This window comes from Pristiophorus japonicus, chromosome 12 (assembly GCF_044704955.1).
Source record: "Pristiophorus japonicus isolate sPriJap1 chromosome 12, sPriJap1.hap1, whole genome shotgun sequence".
NCBI classification, from domain to species: domain Eukaryota; kingdom Metazoa; phylum Chordata; class Chondrichthyes; family Pristiophoridae; genus Pristiophorus; species Pristiophorus japonicus.
In genome coordinates, this window is record NC_091988.1 from 118,624,040 (window position 1) to 118,646,593 (window position 22,554).

Genomic DNA, 22,554 nt, shown 5'->3' on the forward strand with positions numbered 1-22,554 from the left:
CTAAGCTGACCTTTCGGCACTGTACTGCAGTTAATCCAGCCTGTTTTCTTACTGAGCCGCCCCAAGAGGAAGAACCCAGTCATGATTGTTTATCTTTAATTCAAGAGGCCACATCAGTCAGGGAAGATTTAGTTGATGTACCAATGGAAGACCCAGACTGTATTATGTATGTTGACGGAAGTTCTTCTATTAATCCAGAAGGTACACGAATCTCAGGATACGCCATAGTAAAACAGGAGAATCAGGTCTTGGAATCTGCCGCTTTTGAAACCGCCTATTCTGCCCAACAAGCTGAACTATTCGCCCTCACCCGAGCCTGTATCTTGGCCAAAGATCTCAAAGTCAATATCTATACCGACTCTAGGTATGCCTTTGGGGTGGCCCATGATTTCGGACAATTATGGAAAAATAGGGGATTCCTAACCTCACAGGGGAATGAGATATCCCAAAAGCAACTCGTATCTGATTTGTTGCAAGCCCTCATGCTCCCCAAGCACATTGCCGTTGTTAAATGTACCACCCACACCACCGGAAAATCCCCGGTTGATATAGGGAACCACTGTGCTGACAAAGAGTCTAAACAGGCCTCTCGTGACCAACAGATGGTAGTGCCCAAAATGATGAGTCAGACTAAAAATCCTGCGAAGGATAAGTTAGCCTCGGAAAAACCAATGCCAACCATCCAAGATGTTATAAAAGCACAGGAGGACGCTCCTGAAAAAGATAAACTGTTGTGGAAATATTATGCATGTACTTATGACAATGTTTCTAAACTCTGGACCACTCCCGCGGAACAGACTTGCATGTCTGACGAGTTGGCTCTATGGGTTATTGAATGTATGCATTTTGCTACTCATTGTGGAGCAAGGACCACGAGTGATACACTTTTGGCTACTTGGTGGCACCCTAGACTCCAGGCGCTCGCCCAAAACATCAGTAGTCGTTGCCTGGTTTGCCAGCAACATAATCCAGGGAAGGGAGTCCCCTGTGATTGGGGTAAAACGCCCCTACCCGAAGGTCCCTTTGAGACATTTCAGTTGGACTACATTGAGTTGCAAAAAGTTCAGTGTTACAAATATGTGTTAGTAATAGTAGATGTGTTTAGCAGATGAATTGAAGCCTACCCTACCCTGGACAATAAGGCTCAAACTGTTGTTAAGGTGTTAATGAGGGAAATTGTTCCTAGATATGGTATCTCAGCTCGACTGATGACACCTATGTTCTTTCTCTGACTCAGGCTCTGCGACTAGCTCACAACCAGGTTCAAGATGCTCACCTCGACCTCCCAGTTTTACCCGAATTGTCCCTCGTGGCACCAGGGAAGTATGGATTCAGAAGGGATTAGAGCCACAATGGGAGGGGCCTTTTCAGGTGTTACTCACTACCCCCACTGCAGCCAAGGTTGAGGGGAAAAGTGCCTGGGTTCACCTGCACCACTGCAAGTTCACCACCCTCTAACGAACCTATTTTACTGGTTATTCTAACTCCTGTTTCTGTTCCAGACTTCCTCTTCTCCATAGCTGAACAAGGCCATTGGCATCCTAATTGGAACGTGGACCAGTTTGAACTTTTACCCATAGTGATAGACAGCCAGCTACACCGACGGTGACCTGAGAAGAGAGACGGGAAAACTGAACTCTTTTAATCAGCAAAATAATTGGACTATTTATCTGAATCCTGAGCCATAAGATGAAACTGTGTCTGTATGCCACAGTCTGTATAATAGTGTTGATATATGACAGTTTCGGCGCATGGGAGGGGAGTCAGAGACGAGAGCTCCATGTAAACACCTTTTTGTACATGTTTTATGTTTTATGTTTATGCGCAAAATGGGAACTTTTCTAGATGTTGGGTGTGTTCACATATCCCTATACATTCCAAAGGGGGAATTCCTTTGCGCCCCATTCCACTAACCCTAATTGAGACTGTCAGATGGATTCAGAGCCAAACTATCACGAGAGGAAGGGGGCCAATACAATTAGTCAGACGTTCCAGGGATGGTACCAACCAACCTACGACCGTGGAAAGGAACCCCCATTCTTAGCCCTGACCAATACCTCGGGGATTGGGAGGCCAACCGGGGACATATGTCTAACCCGAAATGACACCAGTAACAAGGGACATATCATAGGGTACAGCAAATGCCCAAACAGTCTCAACATCACCACAGGTGCACGAGTCACCATCCTCTCTCACCTTCCGAATAAAACAGGTGGAGGTTTGTGGGTCCAGTCCTGGGACCCGGAAGATGGACAGGGTCCCGTTATCTGGGATATGTGGTGCCATTTGTGCGGCAAGTACGTACCCTGGCGGAAGCACATGCCTCCAGCCGATACAAGCGAGCCATCACCCCCGCCGACAAGTTCTTTGGGGTCATGATGTTCCCAATCAGGATAGGACGTCTCATGGATGAAGTACAGAACCTAGAGACGATATTGGAATAGATAGCTAACAATACTGCTGAAGCTCTGGAGGGCATCACAGCTGAAATGGTAGCAATAAGGACCGTAGCATTACAAAACCTAATGGCCCTCGATTACCTGTTAGCTGAGAAAGGGGGAACGTGTGCCCCGATAGGTCAGAAAACATAACCAATCTCACTGATCACATAAGAAGGGAGGTGAAGAAGCTATCCACACCAGCAGAAGGATCTAGCTGGTTTGATTGGCTATCAGATGGATCTTGGAGATCCTATCTAATTGTTGGGAGCCTTAACCTTTGTTGTAAAGTAATGATGGCAAGGTTAGCAAACCCTCTTGTGGTCAAGGGCTCCCGAGTTATGATCCAACGAACTAAAGAACTGCTCGACAATAATAATATGGATTAGGAAAGAGAGTGCGAACGGCTGAATGCGATACTCCTGGAATAGTCACCAGGGTTATCATGGAATGATAAAAGGAGGGAATGTGAATGTTTAAAAATGTATAGAGACATTGAAGTTGAGAACGTGGGAATTGTATAGGGACAGTATAAGCTAACAAAGAATTCATGGAGGAATAGCCATGACATATCAGACTCGAGACTGCGAAATGTTACAACACTAACACATATTGAAACAAAACCCACAGCTTGCAGAAAAACCTCAAGGTCTTATTCAATCATCTTATTAACCAGAAATATTAACAGAAGGTCTTTGTTTAAAATCAGACCATACTTAGGTCGGCATATGAGTGGACAAAGGGAAAGAGGGATCAAAAGGGAAAGAGGGATCAAAAGGGAAAGGCTGAACTAGGATGTCACTCTAGCCCTATCTTGTGCCAAAAATGTATAACCGTCGTCCCTTTACAATGTAACGTCACTTTGTCCGTAGGAAGTGGGTGCGTTCTATCAGAGTTGCATTCCTTCTGTCTGATAAGGTCCCCGATCGGGATTTGCTTTTTAAATAAAAGCTTGCTTTGTTTAAAGCACAAACGGTATTCGTTTCAGTAATTTTGCTGAACCAGATTGAGGTAAAATAATCCAGAAATCAACAATAGCAGCGCATTTGGAAAGAGGTGACATGATAGGTCCAAGTCAGCATGGATTTGTGAAAGGGAAATCATGCTTGACAAATCTTCTGGAATTTTTTGAGGATGTTTCCAGTTGAGTGGACAAGGGAGAACCAGTTGATGTGGTGTATTTGGACTTTCAGAAGGCTTTCAACAAGGTCCCACACAAGAGATTAATGTGCAAAGTTAAAGCACATGGGATTGGGGGTAGTGTGCTGACGTGGATTGAGAACTGGTTGTCAGACAGGAAGCAAAGAGTAGGAGTAAATGGGGACTTTTCAGAATGGCAGGCAGTGACTAGTGGGGTACCGCAAGGTTCTGTGCTGGGGCCCCAGCTGTTTACATTGTACATTAATGATTTAGACGAGGGGATTAAATGTAGCATCTCCAAATTTGCGGATGACAATAAGTTGGGTGGCAGTGTGAGCTGCGAGAAGGATGCTATAAGGCTGCAGAGTGACTTGGATAGGTTAGGTGAGTGGGCAAATGCATGGCAGATGAAGTATAATGTGGATAAATGTGAGGTTATCCACTTTGGTGGTAAAAACAGAGAGACAGACTATTATCTGAATGGTGACAGATTAGGAAAAGGGGAGGTGCAACGAGACCTGGGTGTCATGGTACATCAGTCATTGAAGGTTGGCATGCAGGTACAGCAGGCGGTTAAGAAAGCAAATGGCATGTTGGCCTTCATAGCGAGGGGATTTGAGTACAGGGGCAGGGAGGCGTTACAACAGTTGTACAGGGCCTTGGTGAGGCCACACCTGGAGTATTGTGTACAGTTTTGGTCTCCTAACCTGAGGAAGGACATTCTTGCTATTGAGGGAGTGCAGCGAAGGTTCACCAGACTGATTCCCGGGATGGCGGGACTGACATATCAACTGGGCTTGTATTCACTGGAGTTCAGAAGAATGAGAGGGGATCTCATAGAAACGTTTAAAATTCTGACGGGTTTAGACAGGTTAGATGCAGGAAGAATGTTCCCAATGTTGGGGAAGTCCAGAACCAGGGGTCACAGTCTAAGGATAAGGGGTAAGCCATTTAGGACCGAGATGAGGAGAAACTTCTTCACCCAGAGAGTGGTGAACCTGTGGAATTTTCTACCACAGAAAGTTGTTGAGGCCTATTCACTAAATATATTCAAAAAGGAGTTAGATGTAGTCCTTACTACTAGAGAGATCAAGGGGTATGGCAAGAAAGCAGGAATGGGGTACGGAAGTTGCATGTTCAGCCATGAACTCATTGAATGGCGGTGCAGGCTCGAAGGGCCGAATGGCCTACTCCTGCACCTAGTTTCTAAGTATACTTAATGCTATCATAGAAACAATCAGCCCGCATTAATCTATCCCATTAAGGTTCCTTGCAACTGTTAAAATTACCTATTACCTAAGTGATTAATACAAAGCAAAGACACTCTTAATTCCAGCCATGGTCAGCGATTGGAAATTAACTCCCTGATTCCCTTGGTAACTGACCAGTTTGCCAATCTGTTGACTGCAGCATCTCGCGTGTTACAGATATTTAATACTGTTTTTCTCGATGTCTGTCCACTGTGGACGCAATATACTTCTAGCATTGAAACAAAGGACATTAGAACATAAGAAATAGGAGCAGGAGTAGGCCACCTGGACCCTCGAGCCTGCTCCACCATTTAATAAGATCATGGCTGATCTGATCATGTTCTCAGCTCCGCTTCCCTGCCCACTCCCCATCGCTCAAAAATCCCTTATCGCTCAAAAATCTGTTTATCTCTGCCTTAAATATATTCAATGACCCAGCCTCCACAGCTCTCCAGTGAATTCCAGAGATTTACAACCCTCCGAGAAGAAATTCCTCCTTGTCTCAGTTTTAAATGGACGACTTAAAAGCCAGCAAAGAATGACTAAAAAAATGATTAAGAAAGGGAAAATAGACTATGAAAGTAAACTAGCACTGTTATGTATTTAACCCCTTGTAACCTGCATGACACCTGACCACCAGAGAGCCCACCTGTTGGAGCCCCAAGGGATCCCAGCATCCCTTGGGAGCACAGTATATAAGCAGGCCACCCACGAGGTACCTGCACTCTGGAACTATAATAAAGGAGCTAAGGACACACTTGCTCATTACACACAGTACTCAGTCTGACCATTTATTATGTGTGTATCAATTGACGACGAGGTAACGAACAACCGCGCAAAAATGCAAAGAACAGTTGGTATCCTGGAGAAGTTCTCCGAGGGGGACGATTGGGAGGCCTTCATGGAGACTCAACCAATATTTCATGGCCAACGAGCTGGAAGTGGACGAGAACACGACCAAACGAAGGGTGATCCTCCTAACTGTCTGTTGGGCAACAACCTATGGCCTCATGAAGAATCTCCTAGCCCCTGCAAAACCAATAGAGAAATCCTATGAAGATCTGTGTACGCTGGTCCGGGAGCACATAAATCCTAAGGAAAGCGCTTTGATGGCGAGATATCGGTTCTACACGTATCAACGATCGGAGGGCCAGGAAGTGGCGAACTATGTCGCTTTGCAGGACACTGTGAGTTTGAGGGATTCCTAGAACAAATGCTCAGACATTTTTTGTACTGGGCATCGGACATGAAACAATCCTTCGCAAACTGTTGACTGTAGAAACTCCAAATCTGAGTAAAGCCATAACGATAGGCCAGGCATTTATGTCCACCAGCGACAACACCAAGCAGATTTCGCAGAACAAAGAAGTTTTGGCCAGTACTGTGCATAAAGTAACGTCGGTTTTGAGCAGAAATGTACATGGCAGAATGTACACGCTGGCTGCTGCAGCCCGACCTCAATTGACCCAGAGTCCACCATCATGTGTTAATGTGAGGCAGTTAACATCCTGTTGGTGCTGTGGAGGTGATCATCGGCCCCATCAATGCCGCTTTAAGCACTATGTGTGCAATGGCTACAGGACAATGGGACACCAACGAATGTGCAGGCGAGCTGCAAACCACCACATTGCAGAGGAGGATCGATCCACAGTAGATCAGACGGAATTGGAAACTCGTACTGAGGGGGCAGAGGTGCATGGGGTACACACGTTCACAACGAAACGCCCATCAATAATGTTGAATGTTGAACTGAACGGTATTCCAGTGTCTATGGAGCTGGACATGGGTGCAAGTCAGTCCATAATGAGTAAAACGGCCTTCAACAGGCTGTGGGGAAAGAAGGCACACAAGGCCCAAGCTCAGCCCCATTCACACCAAACTAAGGACTTATACAAAGGAACTAATCCCTGTAATTGGCAGTGCTGCAGTCAAAGTCTCCTATGATGGAGCAGTACACGAATTCCCGCTGTGGATTGTGCCAGGGGATGGCCCCACGTTGTTTGGCAGAAGCTGGCTGGGGAAAATCCGCTGGAACTGGGACGACATCAGAGTGCTTTTGACGGTCGACTACACTGTATGTACCCAGGTTCGAAGCAAATTCCCTTCATTATTTGAGCCAGGCATTGGATGCTTCTCGAGGGCGAAAGTGCAGATCTATTTGGTTCCCGTACACGACCCATCCGCCGCAAGGCTCGGGCGGTACCGTACGTGATGCGTGAAAAAGTGGAAATCGAGCTGGACAGGCTGCAACGTGAAGGCATCATCGCACCGGTGGAATTTAACGACTGGGCCAGTCCGATTATTCCGGTACTCAAGAACGGTACGGTTAGAATTTGCGGGGACTATAAAGTAACGATTAACCGTTTTTCGCTGCAGGACCAGTACCTGCTACCCAACGCAGACGACCTATTTGCGACCCTGGCTGGAGGGAAGACGTTCACCAAACTGGACCTGACCTCGGCCTACATGACGCAGGAGCTGGAGGAGTCTTTGAAAGGCCTCTCCTGCATCAACACGCACAAAGGTCTGTTTATCTACAACCGATGCACGTTTGGGATTCGGTCGGCCGCAGCGATCTTCCAGCAGAACACGGAGAGCCTGCTAAAGTCGGTTCCTTGCACAGTCGTCTTCCAAGACGACATATTGGTTTCAGGTCGGCACACCATGGAGCACTTGAAGAATCTGGAGGGGGTTCTTAGTTGGTTGGATCGCGTGGGGCTCAGGTTGAAACACTTGAAGTGTGTTTTCCTGGCACAGGATGTCGAATTCTTAGGAAGGAGAATCACAGTAAACAGCATCAGACCCACCGATGCCAAGATGGAGGCCATCAAGAACAAGCCGTGACCACAGAACGTGACGGAGCTGCGGTCGTTCCTGGGGCTTCTTAATACTTCGGTAATTTCCTACCTGGGTTAAGCACCCTGCTAGAATCCCTACATGCGCTACTGCACAAGGGAGACGACTGGGTATGGGGGAATTCACAAGAGGCTGCCTTTAAGAAAGCCAGAAATTTATTGTGGTCTAACAAACTTCTTGTCCTGTATAACCCATGTAAACAATTGGTGTTAGCTTACGATGTGTTGTCATACGGGGTCGGGTGTGTGTTACAACAGGCTAATGAATCGGGAATTTTGCAACCAGTTGCATATGCGGCCAGGAGTTTGTCCAAGGCCGAAAGGGCCGACAGCGTGGTTGAAAAAGAGGCCCTGGCATGCGTTTACGGGGTAAAAAAAATGCACCAGTACTTATTTGGCCTTAAGTTTGAGCTTGAAACTAACCACAAGCCGCTCATATCGCTATTCTCGCAGAGCAAAGGGATTAATACCAATGCCTCTGCCAGCATCCAAAGATGGGCGCGCGCGCTGTCGGCATACAACTATGTAATCCGCCACAGACCGGGCATAGAGTAATGCGCAGATGCTCTCAGTCGGCTACCATTGCCCACTACCGGGGTGGAAATGGAACAGCCAGCGGACTTGCTCATGGTCATGGAGGCATTTGTGAACGAGAAATCCCCCATTACGGCCTGCCAGATCAGGACCTGGACCAGCCAGGATCCTTTACTGTCCCTGGTAAAAAAAAAACTGTGTCCTCCATGGAGCTGGTCCAGTGTCCCAGTGGAGATGCAGGAAGTGATTAAGCTGTTCCACAGATGAGCTGTCTTTTGTGGGGCAATCGCGTAGTCTTGCCCAAGAAAGGCAGAAACACATTCATTTGCGAACTGCACAACACCCACCCAGGCATCGTGATGATGAAAACCCACAGCCAGATCCCATGTGTGGTGGCCTGGTATCGACTCACATTTAGAGTCATGTGTGCGCCAGTGCAACACTTGCTCTCAGTTGAGCAATGTACCCAGAGAGGCACCGCTAAGTTTGTGATCCTGGCCATCAAAACCGTGGTCGAGGATCCATGTAGACTATGCGGGTCCATTCCTAGGCAAAATGTTTTTGGTTGTCGTGGACACTTACTCAAAGTGGATTGAATGTGCAATAATGTCTGTAAGTACATCCACGGCCACCATTGAAAGTCTACGAGCTATGTTTGCCACGCACGGCCTGCCTGATGTCCTAGTCAGCTACAATGTTCCGTGCTTCACCAGTGCTGAATTCAAAGAATTCATGGCCCGCAACGGGATCAAACAGGTCACATCTGCCCAGTTCAAGCCCGCATCTAACGGCCAGGCAGAATGGGCAGTTCAGACCATCAAGCAAAGCTTGAAACGCGTGTCGTAAGGCTCTCTGTTGTCCTGAGTGCTGCTCAGCTACTGCACCAGACCCCACTCACTCACCGGGGTTCCCCAAGCTGAGCTGCTCATGAAAAGGGCGCTTAAAACAAGGCTCTCTCTGGTCCACCCTGATCTCCATGATCACATGGAGGGCAAACGGCATCAACAAAGTGTGTACCATTACCGCGCAAATTTGTCACGCAATATTGAGATCAATGATCTTGTGTTTGTGCTCAATTATGGACACGATCCAAAATGGCTTGCTGGCACGGTTACAGCCAAAGAGGGGAGTAGGGTATTTCAGGTCAAACTGACCAATGGACAAACGCAAAGAAAACACTTGGACCGAATTAGACTGCAGTTCACCAACAGCTACGAACAACCCGAAGAGGACACCACCAACTCTGACCTTCCAACACACACACAAATGGCAACTGACATCACAGTTGACCAGGAAATCAAACTCATCAGCCCCAGCAACGCGGCAAGGCCGGCTGCCCAACAGCCCAATGAAGAACTGACCAACCCATCTACACCCGCCCGCATTTGTACCGAGACAATCGACAAGAGAGCGCAAAGCCCCAAATCATCTCCCCTTGTAAATAAGTGTACTGTTGACTTCACGGGGGAGTGATGTTATGTATTTAACTCTTGTAACCTGCATCACACCTGGCCACTAGAGGGCCTAACTGTTGGAGTCCCAAGGGATCCCAGCATCCCTTGAGAGTATGGTATATAAGCAGGCCACCCACGAGGTACCTGCACGCTGGAACTATAATAAAGGAGTCACACTGAACGATCACACTTGCTCATTACACACAGTACTCAGTCTGACCATTTATTATGATTGTATCGAGCACAAAATATAAAAACAGATAGCAAGAGTTTCTATAGGTATATAAAAAGGAAAAGAGTGGCGAAAGTAAATGTTGGTCCCTCAGAGGACGAGACCGGGGAATTAGTAATGGGGAACATGGAGATGGCAGAAACTCTGAACAAATATTTTGTATCAGTCTTTATGGTAGAGAACACTAACATTATCCCAATAGTGGATAGTCAAAGGGCTATGGTCGGGCGGGGAGGAACTTAACACAATCACTAAGATAATGGGACTAAAAGCAGATAAATCCCCTGGACCTGATGGCTTGCATCCTAGGGTCTTAAGAGAAGTAGTGGCAGGGATTGTGGGGATGCATTGGTTGTCATTTATCAAAATTCCCTGGATTTTGGGAAGGTCCCAGCAGATTGGAAAACTGCAAATGTGATGCCCCGATTTAAAAAAGGAGGCAGACAAAAAGCAGGAAACTATAGACCAGTTAGCCTAACATCTGAGGTTGGGAAAATGTTGGAGTCCATTATTAAAGAAGCAGTAGCAGGACATTTGGAAAAGCAAAATTCGGTCAGGCAGTGTCAGCATGGATTTATGAAGGGGAAGACATGTTTGACAAATTTGCTGGAATTCTTTGAGGATGTATCAAATAGGGTGAATAAAGGGGAACCAGTGGATGTGGTGTATTTGGACTTCCAGAAGGCATTTGACAAGGTGCCATATAAAAGGTTACTGCACAAGATAAAAGTTCACGGGGTTGGGGGTAATATATTAGCATGGCTAGAGGATTGGCTAACTAACAGAAAACTGAGAGTCTGGATAAATGGTTCATTCTCTGGTTGGCAACCAGTAATTAGTGGGGTGCTGCAGGGATCAGTGCTGGGACCCCAACTAATTACAATCTATATTAACGATTTGGAAGAAGGGACTGAGTGTAACATAACCAAGTTTGCTTATGATACAAAGATGAGAGGAAAAGCAATTTGTGAGGAGGACACAAAAAATTTGCAAAAGGACATAGACAGGCTAAGTGAGTGGGCAAAAATTTGGCAGATGGAATATAATGTTGGAAAGTGTGAGGTCATGCGCTTTGGCAGAAAAAAAATCAAAGAGCAAGTTATTATTTAAATGGAGAAAGATTGCAAAGTGCTGCAGTACAGCGGGACCTGGAGGTACTTGTGCATGAAACGCAAAAGGTTAGTTTGCAGGTACAACAAGTGATCAGGAAGGCCAATGGAATCTTGGCCTTTATTGCAAAGGGGATGGAGTATAAAAGCAGGGAAGTCTTGCTACAGCTATACAGGTTATTGGTGAGGCCACACCTGGAATATTGTGTGCAGTTTTGGTTTCCATATTTACGAAAGGATATACTTTGGAGGCAGTTCAGAGAAAGTTCACTAGGTTGATTCTGAAGATGAGGGGGTTGACTTATGAGGAAAGGTTGAGTAGGTTGGGCCTCTACTCATTGGAATTCAGAAGAATGAGAGGTGATCTTATTGAAACGTATAAGATTATGCGAGGTCTTGACAAGGTGGATGTAGAGAGGATGTTTCCACTGATGGGGGAGACTAGAACAAGAGGGCATGATCTTAGAATAAGGTGCCGCCCATTTAAAATTGAGAGGAGGAGAAATTTCTTCTCTCAGAGGGTTATAAATCTGTGGAATTCACTGCCTCAGAGAGCTGTGGAAGCTGGAACATTGAATAAATTTAAGACAGAAATAGACAGTTTCTTAAACGATAAAGGGTTATGGGGAGCGGGCGGGGAAGTGGAGCTGAGTCCATGATCAGATCATCCATGATCTTATTGAATGGCAGAGCAGGCTCGAGGGGCCGTATGGCCTACTCCTGCTCCTATTTCTTATGTTCTTATATTATTCTTAGACTGTCCCCTCGTTTTAGTTTCCCCTATGAGTGGAAATATCCTCTGAGCAGCCACCTTGTCGAGCTCCCTCATTATCTTACATGTTTCGAAAAGATCACCTCTCATTCTTCTGAAATCCTATTTTCATAAGTCAACCCCCTCATCTCCGGAATCAACCTAGTGAACCTTCTCTGAACAGCTTCCAATGCAAGTATATCCTTCCTTAAATACAGAGACCAAAACTGTACGCAGTACTCGTGTGGCCTCACCAATACCCTGTAGCAGGACTTCTCTGCTTTTATATTCTCTCCCCCTTGCAATAAAGACCAACATTCCATTTGCCTTCCCAATTACTTGCTGTACCTGCATATTAACATTTTGTGTTTCATGCACAAGGATCCCCAGGTCTCTCTGCACTGCAGCACTTTGCAATTTTTCTCCATTTAAATTACAATTTGTTTTGCTATTTTTTTTTCTGCCAAAGTGGATAACCTCACATTTTCCACATTATACTCCATGTACCAAATGTTTGCCCACTCACTTAGCCTGTCTATATTCCTTTGCAGATTTTTTGTGTCCTCCTCACAATTTGCTTTCCCACCCATCTTCGTATCAGCAAATTTGGCTACATTACACTCGGTCCCTTCATCCAAGTCATTACTATAGATTGTAAATAGTTGAGGACCCAGCACCGATCCCTGCGGCACCCCACTAGTCACTGTTTGCCAACCGGAAAATTACCCATTTATCCCAACTGTTTTGTGTTAGTTAGCCAATCCTCTATCCATGCTGACATATTATCCTCGACCCTATGAACTTTTATCTTGTGCAGTAACCTTTTGCTTCTGGAAATCCAAATACACCACATCCACTGGTTCCCCTTTATCCACCCTGCCCATTACATCCTCAAAGAACTCCAGCAAATTTGTTAAACGTGGTTTCCCTTTCATAAAACCATGCTGGCTCTACTTGATTGGATTATGCTTTTCGAAGTGTCCCGCTACTGCTTCCTTAATAAGAATATAACATAAAAAATAGGAGGAGTAGGCCATTTGGCCCTCGAGCCTGCTCCGCCATTTAATAAGATCATGGCTGATCTGATCTCGGCCTCAACTCCTTCCCCGCCCGCTCCCCATAACCCTTGACTCCCCTATTCAAAATATCCTATGGGCGGCTGTAGTTGAGGTTGAGGAAAGAGGGCTCTTGAAAGGAATCCTACTTTTCCTAATGAGTTTTAATTAAAATATTCCAGCAGCTCCTCTAAAAATAACTTTCTTGTTAAAAAGCCATGTAATAGCTACTACAATAGCTCCCCTGGGAATGATGTTGCATGCAGCCATACAGTCTGCAAAGCAATACAATCAAAGGTGGATATCACTGCCGAATGCAGGGTGTGGATCGCTGCTTCTTGCTATAGCATGTCAGCCTGCATGTGGTCCCTGATCAAGGTAAATTACTTTAGAAATTTCCCAATCTATTGTAACAACTCTTTTGTGATTAAATACTACTCAGCAGGTGACATTCCTTCCTAACTTGATTGGAACTTTGTTCATAAATCTATTTGGACTCTCTTGCAGAAGTTCTGGATATCACCCTGTGTATGGAATTTCCCTTACTGAGAGAAGTCTTGAAGTGCCACCATTGGGTCTGCAATTGGCATATTATCCATGGGTTCCACTAAATCTCATTGGGCCCTGGGATTCCCAGGTGTTGGTGGGAATGTTGCACTTTATCAAGGAGGCTTTGAGGTGTCCTTGAAACATTTCCTCTGCCCACCTGGGGATCGCTTGCCATGTAAGGTATTAAAAAAGAGATGGCGGAAGTTATAGCAGATGCATTCGTTATAATCTACCAAAATTCTCTGGACTCTGGGGAGGTACCATCGGACTGGAAAGCAGCTAATGTAACACCTCTGTTTAAAAAGGGGGGCAGACAAAAGGCAGGTAACTATAGGCCGGTTAGTTTAACATCTGTAGTGGGGAAAATGCTTGAAGCTATCATTAAGGAATAAATAGCGGGACATCTAGATAGGAATAGTGCAATCAAGCAGACGCAGCATGGATTCATGAAGGGGAAATCATGTGTAACTAATTTACTTGAATTCTCTGCTTTCTGTTAGCCAGCCAATTCTCGATCTATGCTAATACATTTCCTCTGACTCCGCGTACCTTTATCTTCTGCAGTAACCTTTTGTGTGGCACCTTATCGAATGCCTTTTGGAAATCTAAATACACCACATCCATCGGTACACCTCTATCCACCATGCTCGTTATATCCTCAAAGAATTCCAGTAAATTAGTTAAACATGATTTCCCCTTCATGAATCCATGTTGCGTCTGCTTGATTGCACTATTCCTATCTAGATGTCCCGCTATTTCTTCCTTAATGATAGCTTCAAGCATTTTCCCCACTACAGATGTTAAACTAACCGGCCTATAGTTACCTGCCTTTTGTCTGCCCTCTTTTTTTTTTTAAACAGAGGTGTTACATTAGCTGCTTTCCAATCCGCTGATACCTCCCCAGAGTCCAGAGAATTTTGGTAGATTATAACGAATGCATCTGCTATAACTTCCGCCATTTCTTTTAATACCCTGGGATGCATTTCATCAGGGGACTTATCTACCTTGAGATCCATTAGCCTGTCCAGCACTACCCCCATTGTGATAGTGATTGTCTCAAGATCCTCCCTTCCCACATTCCCGTGACCAGCAATTTTTGGCATGGTTTTTGTGTCTTCCACTGTGAAAACTGAAGCAAAATAATTGTTTAAGGTCTCAGCCATTTCCACATTTCCCATTATTAAATCCCTTTTCTCATCTTCTAAAGGACCAACATTTACTTTAGTCACTCTTTTTCGTTTTATATATCGGTAAAAGCTTTTACTATCTGTTTTTATGTTTTGCGCAAGTTTACTTTCGTAATCTATCTTTCCTTTCTTTATTGCTTTCTTAGTCATTCTTTGCTGTCGTTTAAAATTTTCCCAATCTTCTAGTTTCCCACTAACCTTGGCCACCTTATATGCATTGGTCTTTAATTTGATACACTCCTTTATTTCCTTGGTTATCCAGGGCTGGTTATCCCTTCTCTTACCGCCCTTCTTTTTCACTGGAATATATTTTTGTTTGAGCACTATGAAAGAGCTCCTTAAAAGTCCTCCACTGTTCCTCAATTGTGCCACCGTTTAGTCTGTGTTCTGTCTACTTTAGCCAACTCTGCCTCATCCCACTGTAGTCCCCTTTGTTTAAGCATAGTACGCTCATTTGAGACACTACTTCCTCACCCTCAATCTATATTACAAATTCAACCATACTGTGATCACTCATTCTGAGAGGTTTTAAGGAGCGCCTTTAATGAGGAGTGTGTGGTTTAGGGAGGGAATACCAGAGTTCATGGCCTTGGCAGCTGAAGGCACTACCACCAATGGTGGAACGATAAAATCGGGGATGCACACGATGCCAGAATTGGAGGAGCGCAGAGATCTCAAAGGCTTGTAGGGCTGGAGGATGTTACAGAGATATGGAGGAGCGGGACTATGGTGGAATCTGAAAATAAGGATGGGAATTTCAAAATTGAGGTGTGCCGGACTGGGAGTTAATGTAGGTCAACAAAGCACAGGTAATAGATGAACGGGAACTTGGTGCGAGTTAAGATACGGGCAGCAGAGTTTTGGATGAGCACAAGCTTATGTAGGGTGGAAGATGGGAGGTCGACCAAGAGAGCATTGAATAGTTAAGTCTCAAGGCAACAAAGGTTTGGATGAGCTGCGACTGAGGAAAGGTTACGGAGGTGGAAGTATGCAGTCTTGGTGATGGAGCGGATATGTGGTCAGAAGTTTATCTCTGGGTCAATCACAAGACCACGGTTGCGAACGGTCTGGTTCATCTTCAGATTGTTGCAGGGAGAGGGATGGACGGTAGTCCGGGAACGGAGTTTGTGGCAGGAACCGAAGGCAATGGCTTCGGTCTTCCCAATATTTAGTTGGAGGAAATTTCTGCTCTTCCAATACTGGATGTTGGACAAGCAGTGTGACAAATCAGAAACGGTGGAGGGGTCAAGGCAGATGGTCGTGATATAGAGCTGAGTGTCGTCAGCGTACATTGAAACCTGACATATTTTCGGATGATGTCGCCGAGGGGCTGCATGTAGTTGAGGAATAGAAAGGGGCCAACGATGCGGGAGTGTGAAGAGAAGCCATTGCAGGTGATTCTCTGGCTACAATTGGATAGATAAGAATGGAACCAGGCGAGTGCAGTCCCACCCAGCTGGACGGTGGAGGAGAGATGTTCAAGAAGAATGGTGTGGTCAACCATGTTGAAAGCTGTAGACAGGTCGATGAGGAGAGATAGTTTGCTACCGTCACAATAGCATCGGATGTAGTTTGTGATTTTGGTTGCATCATTGATGTGGTGGGGTCGTAAACCTGATTGAAGGGAGTTAAACATGGAATTGTGGGTAAGATGGGCATGGATTTTGAAAGTGACAACACGTTCAAGGACTTGGGAGAGGAAAGGAAGATTGGAGATGGGGCGGTAGTTTGCGAGAGCAGAGAGGTGAAGGGTGGGTTTTTTGAGGAGGGGATGTTGACGGCTGGGGTCTAACGTTCAACAGATCATCCTCCACCATTTCAGCTATTTTCAATGTAATCCCACCACCAATCACATCTTCCCCACCCCTCCGCATTCCAAAGGGACTGCTCCCTCCACAACATTCTGGTCCTTTCCGCAGTCACCCCCAGCAACCCCTCCCCTTCCCATGGCACCTTCCCGTGCAAGCGCAGATGTAACACCTGCCCTTTTACCTCCTCCCTTCCCATTATCCAGGACCCCAAATACTCCTTCCGGGTGAAACAACGATTCACTTGTACTTCTTTCAATTTAATATACTGTATTTGCTCCTCGCGATGTGGTCTCCTCTACATTGGGGAGACCAAACACAGATTGGGCGACCGCTTTGTGGAACACCTCCGTTCTGTCCGGAAGCGCGACCCCGAGTTTCCGGTTGCCTGTCTCTTTAATGCCCCGCTCCACTCATTTCAAACATTCGCCAGTTCTGACGAAGGGTCATTGACCTGAAATGTTAACTTTGTTTCTCTCTCCACAGATGCTGCCTGACCCGCTGAGATTTCCAGCATTCTTTGTTTTTATTTCAGATTCCGGCATCCGCAGTATTTTGCTTTTGTATCAACTCCAATTAATCGCCTTTGATCCGTATCACTGGATCAATAACCTCAAACACTAAAGCACTCCACAAAGCAAAGCTCACAAATTCAACAAAAATTGTCCTTTTCATACATGTGTCTTCATCTTTGAGTTTAGTGAGTAAAGGCACTGATCCCCAATCTAGTGAGTGATTAGTGGATAACGTTATTCTAACTATCCTGCTCCCTCTACTCTGATTAGCACGTGGCACTGGTAGCAATCCAGGACCTTTGAGGTCCTACTTTTTAATTTAACTCCTAGCTCCCTAAATTCAGGACCTCTTCCCGCTTCTTACCTATATCGTTGGTACCTACATGTACCACGACAACTGGCTGTTCACCCTCCCTCTCCAGAATGCTCTGCAGCCGCTCCGAGACATCCTTGACCCTTGCACCAGGGAGGCAACATACTATCCTGGAGTCTCGGGTGCGGCCACAGAAACTCCTATCTATTCCCCTTACAATAGAGTCCCCTGTCACTAGAGCTCTCCCACTCTTTTTCCCGCCCTTCTGTTCAGCAGAGCCACCCATGGTGCCATGAACCTGGCTGCTGGTGCCTTCCCCTGGTAAGTCATCTCCCCCAACAGTATCCAAAACGGTAGGGGACTCCTGCACGACATTGAATAAATTTAAGACAGAGATAGACAGTTTCTTAACCGATAAGGGGATAAGGGGAGCGGGCGAGGAAGTGGACCTTAGTCCATGATCGGATCAGCCATGATCGCATTAAATGCTGGAGCAGGCTTGAGAGGCTGTATGGCCTACTCCTGCTCCTATTTCTTATGTTCTTATTTCCCTTAACTTTCTTTGCAACAGTGAGAAATGCCCCTCATCCACACATCATTCAATTGAATCTTCATTGTGCCTTTTCCATGACTCAAACATCCTTTAGAGTGCTCAGAAGTGTATGCAATACAACTTCCATTACCCCAAGCTCTGGAACTCCCTGCCTTAACCTCTGCACCTCCCTTTCCTGCTTCAAGACACTGCTTAAAACCTACCTCTTTGACCAAGCTTTTGGTCACCTGCGCTAATTTCTGCTTATGCGGCTCGATGTCAATTTTTTTTAAATCTCAAAATTCCTGTGACGTGCCTTGGGACGTGTCTCTACGTTAAAGGCGCTATATAAATGTAAGTTGTTGTTATACCCAGGCTCTGGCTCCTATCCTTCCCGAAGATGACCCAGTGAGATGCCAAAGCCGCATAACACAGTAGAAGAGTTCTTGCAACAAGTTAAACTGGAAGTGACAAGTGGAAGGTGAGAGCAGGCAGTAATGCACTCCATCACTGCCATCCTGTCTCAGCACCAGGGTGGGTTCAGGTGGACACTGTGACAACTTGTGAAATGTGAACCAAACACAAGTCTGATGGTTCATTCCCCGCCTTGTCTGTAGCCTGTGGTCCAGGCCATCACTGGCAAAGCAAGCCTGACCGCACGGACCCTGTCCCTCGTGGGTCCTGGACCAAAGCTACCAGCCCACCGACCTACCCCTGCAATGATGGCAGCGGCCACCGGCTGCTCGAAGCAGCAAACTCCGCGAGAAGCCTGAGGCCACCAGGCCTTGGCGGGGAGCGGGGGACTCCTCACCTGCTCCACCTTCTTGGGTCCCTTCACCAGCTCATGCCGCTTGGGGATGGTGCCGCCGTCACAGCCCATCGCGCCCCGCCAACTTCAACCCGCCGCCGGGCAACGGGCAACTGCGTGACCTAAACAACCAGCTACAGCGCATGCGTGCCCGCCCCGGCACTGACTCCGCCCACTGCCCTCCCAACCCGGCACCGACTCCGCCCCCGCCCCCGGCACTGACTCCGCCCACTGCCCTCCCAACCCGGCACCGACTCCGTCCCCGGCACTGACTCCGCCCACTGCCCTCCCAACCCGGCACCGACTCCGCCTCCGGCACTGACTCCGCCCACTCCCCCTCTCTCTCACACACACACACTCTCTCTCCCCCTCCCTCACATACTCTCCCTCCTGTCCCCCTCCCTCAGATACTCTCCCTCCTGTCCCCCTCCCTTCCCCTCACACAATCCCCTCACACTGTCATGTATTCAACCAGCATTGTAACCCATGTATAAACTGACCTAAGTTGTACACTGTGAGAACAATGACCACGAGGTGGGAGACACTCCTAACCTGGACCTTCAGGTATAAAAGGGGAAGCTCCACCCACTTCCGGCACTTGAGTGCTAAGGAATAAAGGACAGGTCACAGACTGACCTCTCAAGCATGGGCCTCGTGTGCATTTATACTGTGTAGTAAGGACCTATCACACACAATCCCCTCCCCCTCACATACCTCACACAATATCCTCCCTCCCCCACAAGCCCCTCCTCCTCCTCTCCCCCACAATCACCCCTTCCCCACAGTCCCCTCCCCACGAACCTCTCAGCTTTCCTCCCCCACAATCCCTTCCCCTCCCCCCACATTCCGCTCCCCTCCCCCACAATCGCCTCTCCTCCACTACAATCCCCTCCTCTCCCCCACACTCCCCTCCCTTCCCCACAATCCCCTCCCCTCCCCCGCCCCCACAATCCCCTCCCCTCCCCAACAATCCCCTGCCCTTTCCCACAATCCCCTGCCCTCCCACACACTCCCCTCCCCTCCCCCACAATCCCCTCCCCAACAATCCCCTCCCCTCCCCAACAATCCCCTCCCCTCCCCAACAATCCCCACCCCTCGCCCACAATCCTCTACCCTCCCCTCCCCGACATTCCGCTCCCCTCCCCCACACTCCGCTCCCCTCCCCAACAATCCCCTCCCCTCCCCTCCCCTCCCCAACAATCCCCACCCCTCGCCCACAATCCCCTACCCTCCCCTCCCCGACATTCCGCTCCCCTTCCCCACAATCCCCTCCCCTCCCCCACAATCCCCCCACTCCACAATCTCCTCCCTCCCACTCACATCCCCTCCCCTCCCCCACAATTCACCCCTCCCCCACAATCCTCTCCCCTCCCCCACAATCGCCTCCCCCACCCTCCCCTCCCCTCCCCCACAATCCCATCCCCACATCCACAATCCCCTCCCCTCCCCCACAATCCTCCCTGCCCCACAATCCCCTCCCCTCCCAACAATCCCCCCTCCCCCCCACAATCCCCCCTCCCCCCCACAATCCCCCTTCCCGCACAATCGACACCCTCCCCCACAATCTCCTCCCCTCTCCTCACCCACAATCCCCTCCCCTTCGCTTCCCCACAATCCCCTGTCCTCTCCTCCCCCACAATCCCCTCCCCTCCCCCACAATCCCCTCAGCTTCCCTTACCTCCCACACAATCCCCTCCTGTCCCCTACAATCCCGTTCCCCTCCCCCACAATCCCCTCTCCCACAATCCCCTCCGCTCCCCTCCCCCACAATCCCCTCCGTTCCCCTCCCCCACAATCCCCTCCACTCCCCTCCCCTCCCCCACAATCCCCTCCGCTCCCCTGCCCTCTCCCACAATCCCCTCCGCTCCCCTCCCCTCCCCCACAATCCCCTCCCCTCCCCCCAATTCCCTCCCTTCACACAATGCCCTCCCCTCCCCACGCCTCCCCCAATCCCCTCCCCTCCCCCAATCCCCTCACCTACCCCCGCAATCCCCTCGCCTCCCCCAAACCCCTCACCTCCCCCCAAACCCCTCCCCTCTCCTCCCCCTCAAACACTCCCCCCTCCCCTCCCCGCAAACACCTCCCCCTCCTCTCCCCCCAAACACCTCCTCTCCCCCAAACACCTCCCCTCCCCAACAATCCGCTCCCCTCCCCCCTCCCCAACAATACCCTCCCCTCCAATCTCCTCCCCTCCCCTCCCCCACAATCCCCTCAGCTTCCCTCCACTCCACCACAATCCCCCTCACGTCTCCTCCCCTCCCCCACAGTCCCCTCCCCTCCCCCACAATCCCCTCCCTTCCGCACAATCCCCTCCCTTCCCCCACAATCCACTCTCCTCCCCCACACTCCCCTCCCACACACTCCCCTCCCCTACACTCCCCTCCCCTACACTCTCCTCACCTCCCCCACAATCCCCTCCTCTCCCCTCCCCCACAATCCCCTGCTCTCCCCTCCCCCACAATCCCCTCCCCTCCCTCACACTCCCCTCAGCTCCCCCACACTCCCCTCACCTCCCCCACAATCGCCTCCCCTCCCCCCCTCACACTCCCCTCAGCTCCCCCACACTCCCCTCACATCCCCCACAATCCCCTCCCCTCCCCCACAATCCCCTCCCCTCCCCTCCCCTCCCCCACAATCCCCTCCCCTCCCCTCCCCCACAATCCACTCCCCTCACCTCTCCCACAATCCCCTCTCCTCACCTCTCCCACAATCCCCTCTCCACCCCCACAATGCCCTCTCCTCCCCCACAATTCCCTCTCCTCCCCCACAATTCCCTCTCCTCCCCCACAATCCCCCCTTCCGCACAATCGACACCCTCCCCCACAATCCCCTTCCCTCCATTCCCCCACAATCCCCTCCCCCACAGTCCCCCTTCACACAGCTCTCCTCCCCCACAATCCCCTCCCCTCCACCCCCCACAATCACCTCCCCTCCGCTCCCCTTCCCTCCCCCACAATCCCTTCCCCTCCCCTCCCCCACAATCCCTTCCCCTCCCCCACAATCCCTTCCCCTCCCCCACAAATTTCCCTCCACTCCCCCAAACCCCTCCCCTCTCCTCCACCCTCCCCTCCCCCCAGACCTCTCCCCTCTCCTCCCACCTCCCCTCCCCCAAATTTCCCTCCCATCCCCTCCCCCACATACCCCTCCCCTTCCCTTCCCTTCCCCACAGTTCCCTCCCCTCCCCGACAATCGACTCCCCTCCCCCACAATCCCCTCAGCTTCCCTCCACTCCACCACAATCCCCCTCACCTCTCCTCCCCCACAGGCCCCTCCCCTCCACCACAATCCCCTCCCCCACAATCTCCTCTCCTCCCCTCCCCCACAGTCCCCTCCCCTCCCCTCCCACTCAATCCCCTCCCCTCCCGCACAATCCCATCCCCTCCCCTCCCCTCCCACACAATCCCCTCCCCTCCCCCACAATCCCCTGTCCTCTCCTCCCCCACAATCACCTCCCCTCCCCTCTCCTACCCCCTCACCTCCCCTCCCCCCTCCACAACAATCCCCTTCCCTCCCCTCCACCTCCCGAACAATCCCCTCCCCTCCCCTCCCCAACAATCCCCTCTCCTCCCCCTCCCCCACAATCCCCTCCACTCCCCTATAATCCCTTCTGCTCCCCCACAATCCACTCCCCTCCAAACAATCCCCTCCCCTCCCCTCCCCCACAATCCCCTTCCCTCCCCCACAAACCCCTTCCCCCTCCCCCACAATCCCCCCTTCCCCTCCCCCACAATCACCCCTTCTCCACAATCCCCCTTTCCCCTCCACCACATTCCCCTCTTTCCCACCACCACATTCCCCTTCCCAACAATCCCCTCCCCTTCCCTCCCCCACAATACCCTCCTCTCCCCTCCCCTACAATCCCCTCCCGTCCCCCAAAATCCCATCCCCTCCCCTCCCCCACAATCTCCTTCCCTCCCCTCCCCCACAATCTACTTCCCTCCCCCACAATACCCTCCCCTCCCCTCTCCTCTCCGACAATCCCCTCCCCTCCCCTCACCCACAATCACCTCCCTTCACACACAAT

The 22,554-nt window shown here is 49.4% G+C and overlaps 1 protein-coding gene across 2 annotated transcripts in view; it reads right to left on the bottom strand.

Moving 5' to 3' along the window:
• The window catches only part of rtf2 (replication termination factor 2), a 174,544-nt gene extending 155,847 nt beyond the window's left edge, over positions 1 to 18,697 (bottom strand). For both annotated transcript variants that reach the window (XM_070895894.1, XM_070895893.1), the window contains exon 1: positions 18,534 to 18,697. In XM_070895894.1, coding sequence (XP_070751995.1) covers positions 18,534 to 18,602 — 69 coding nt within the window. In that variant the 5' untranslated portion in view covers positions 18,603 to 18,697. The remainder of the gene's footprint in view (positions 1 to 18,533) is intronic.
• Positions 18,698 to 22,554: the final 3,857 nt, after the last annotated feature.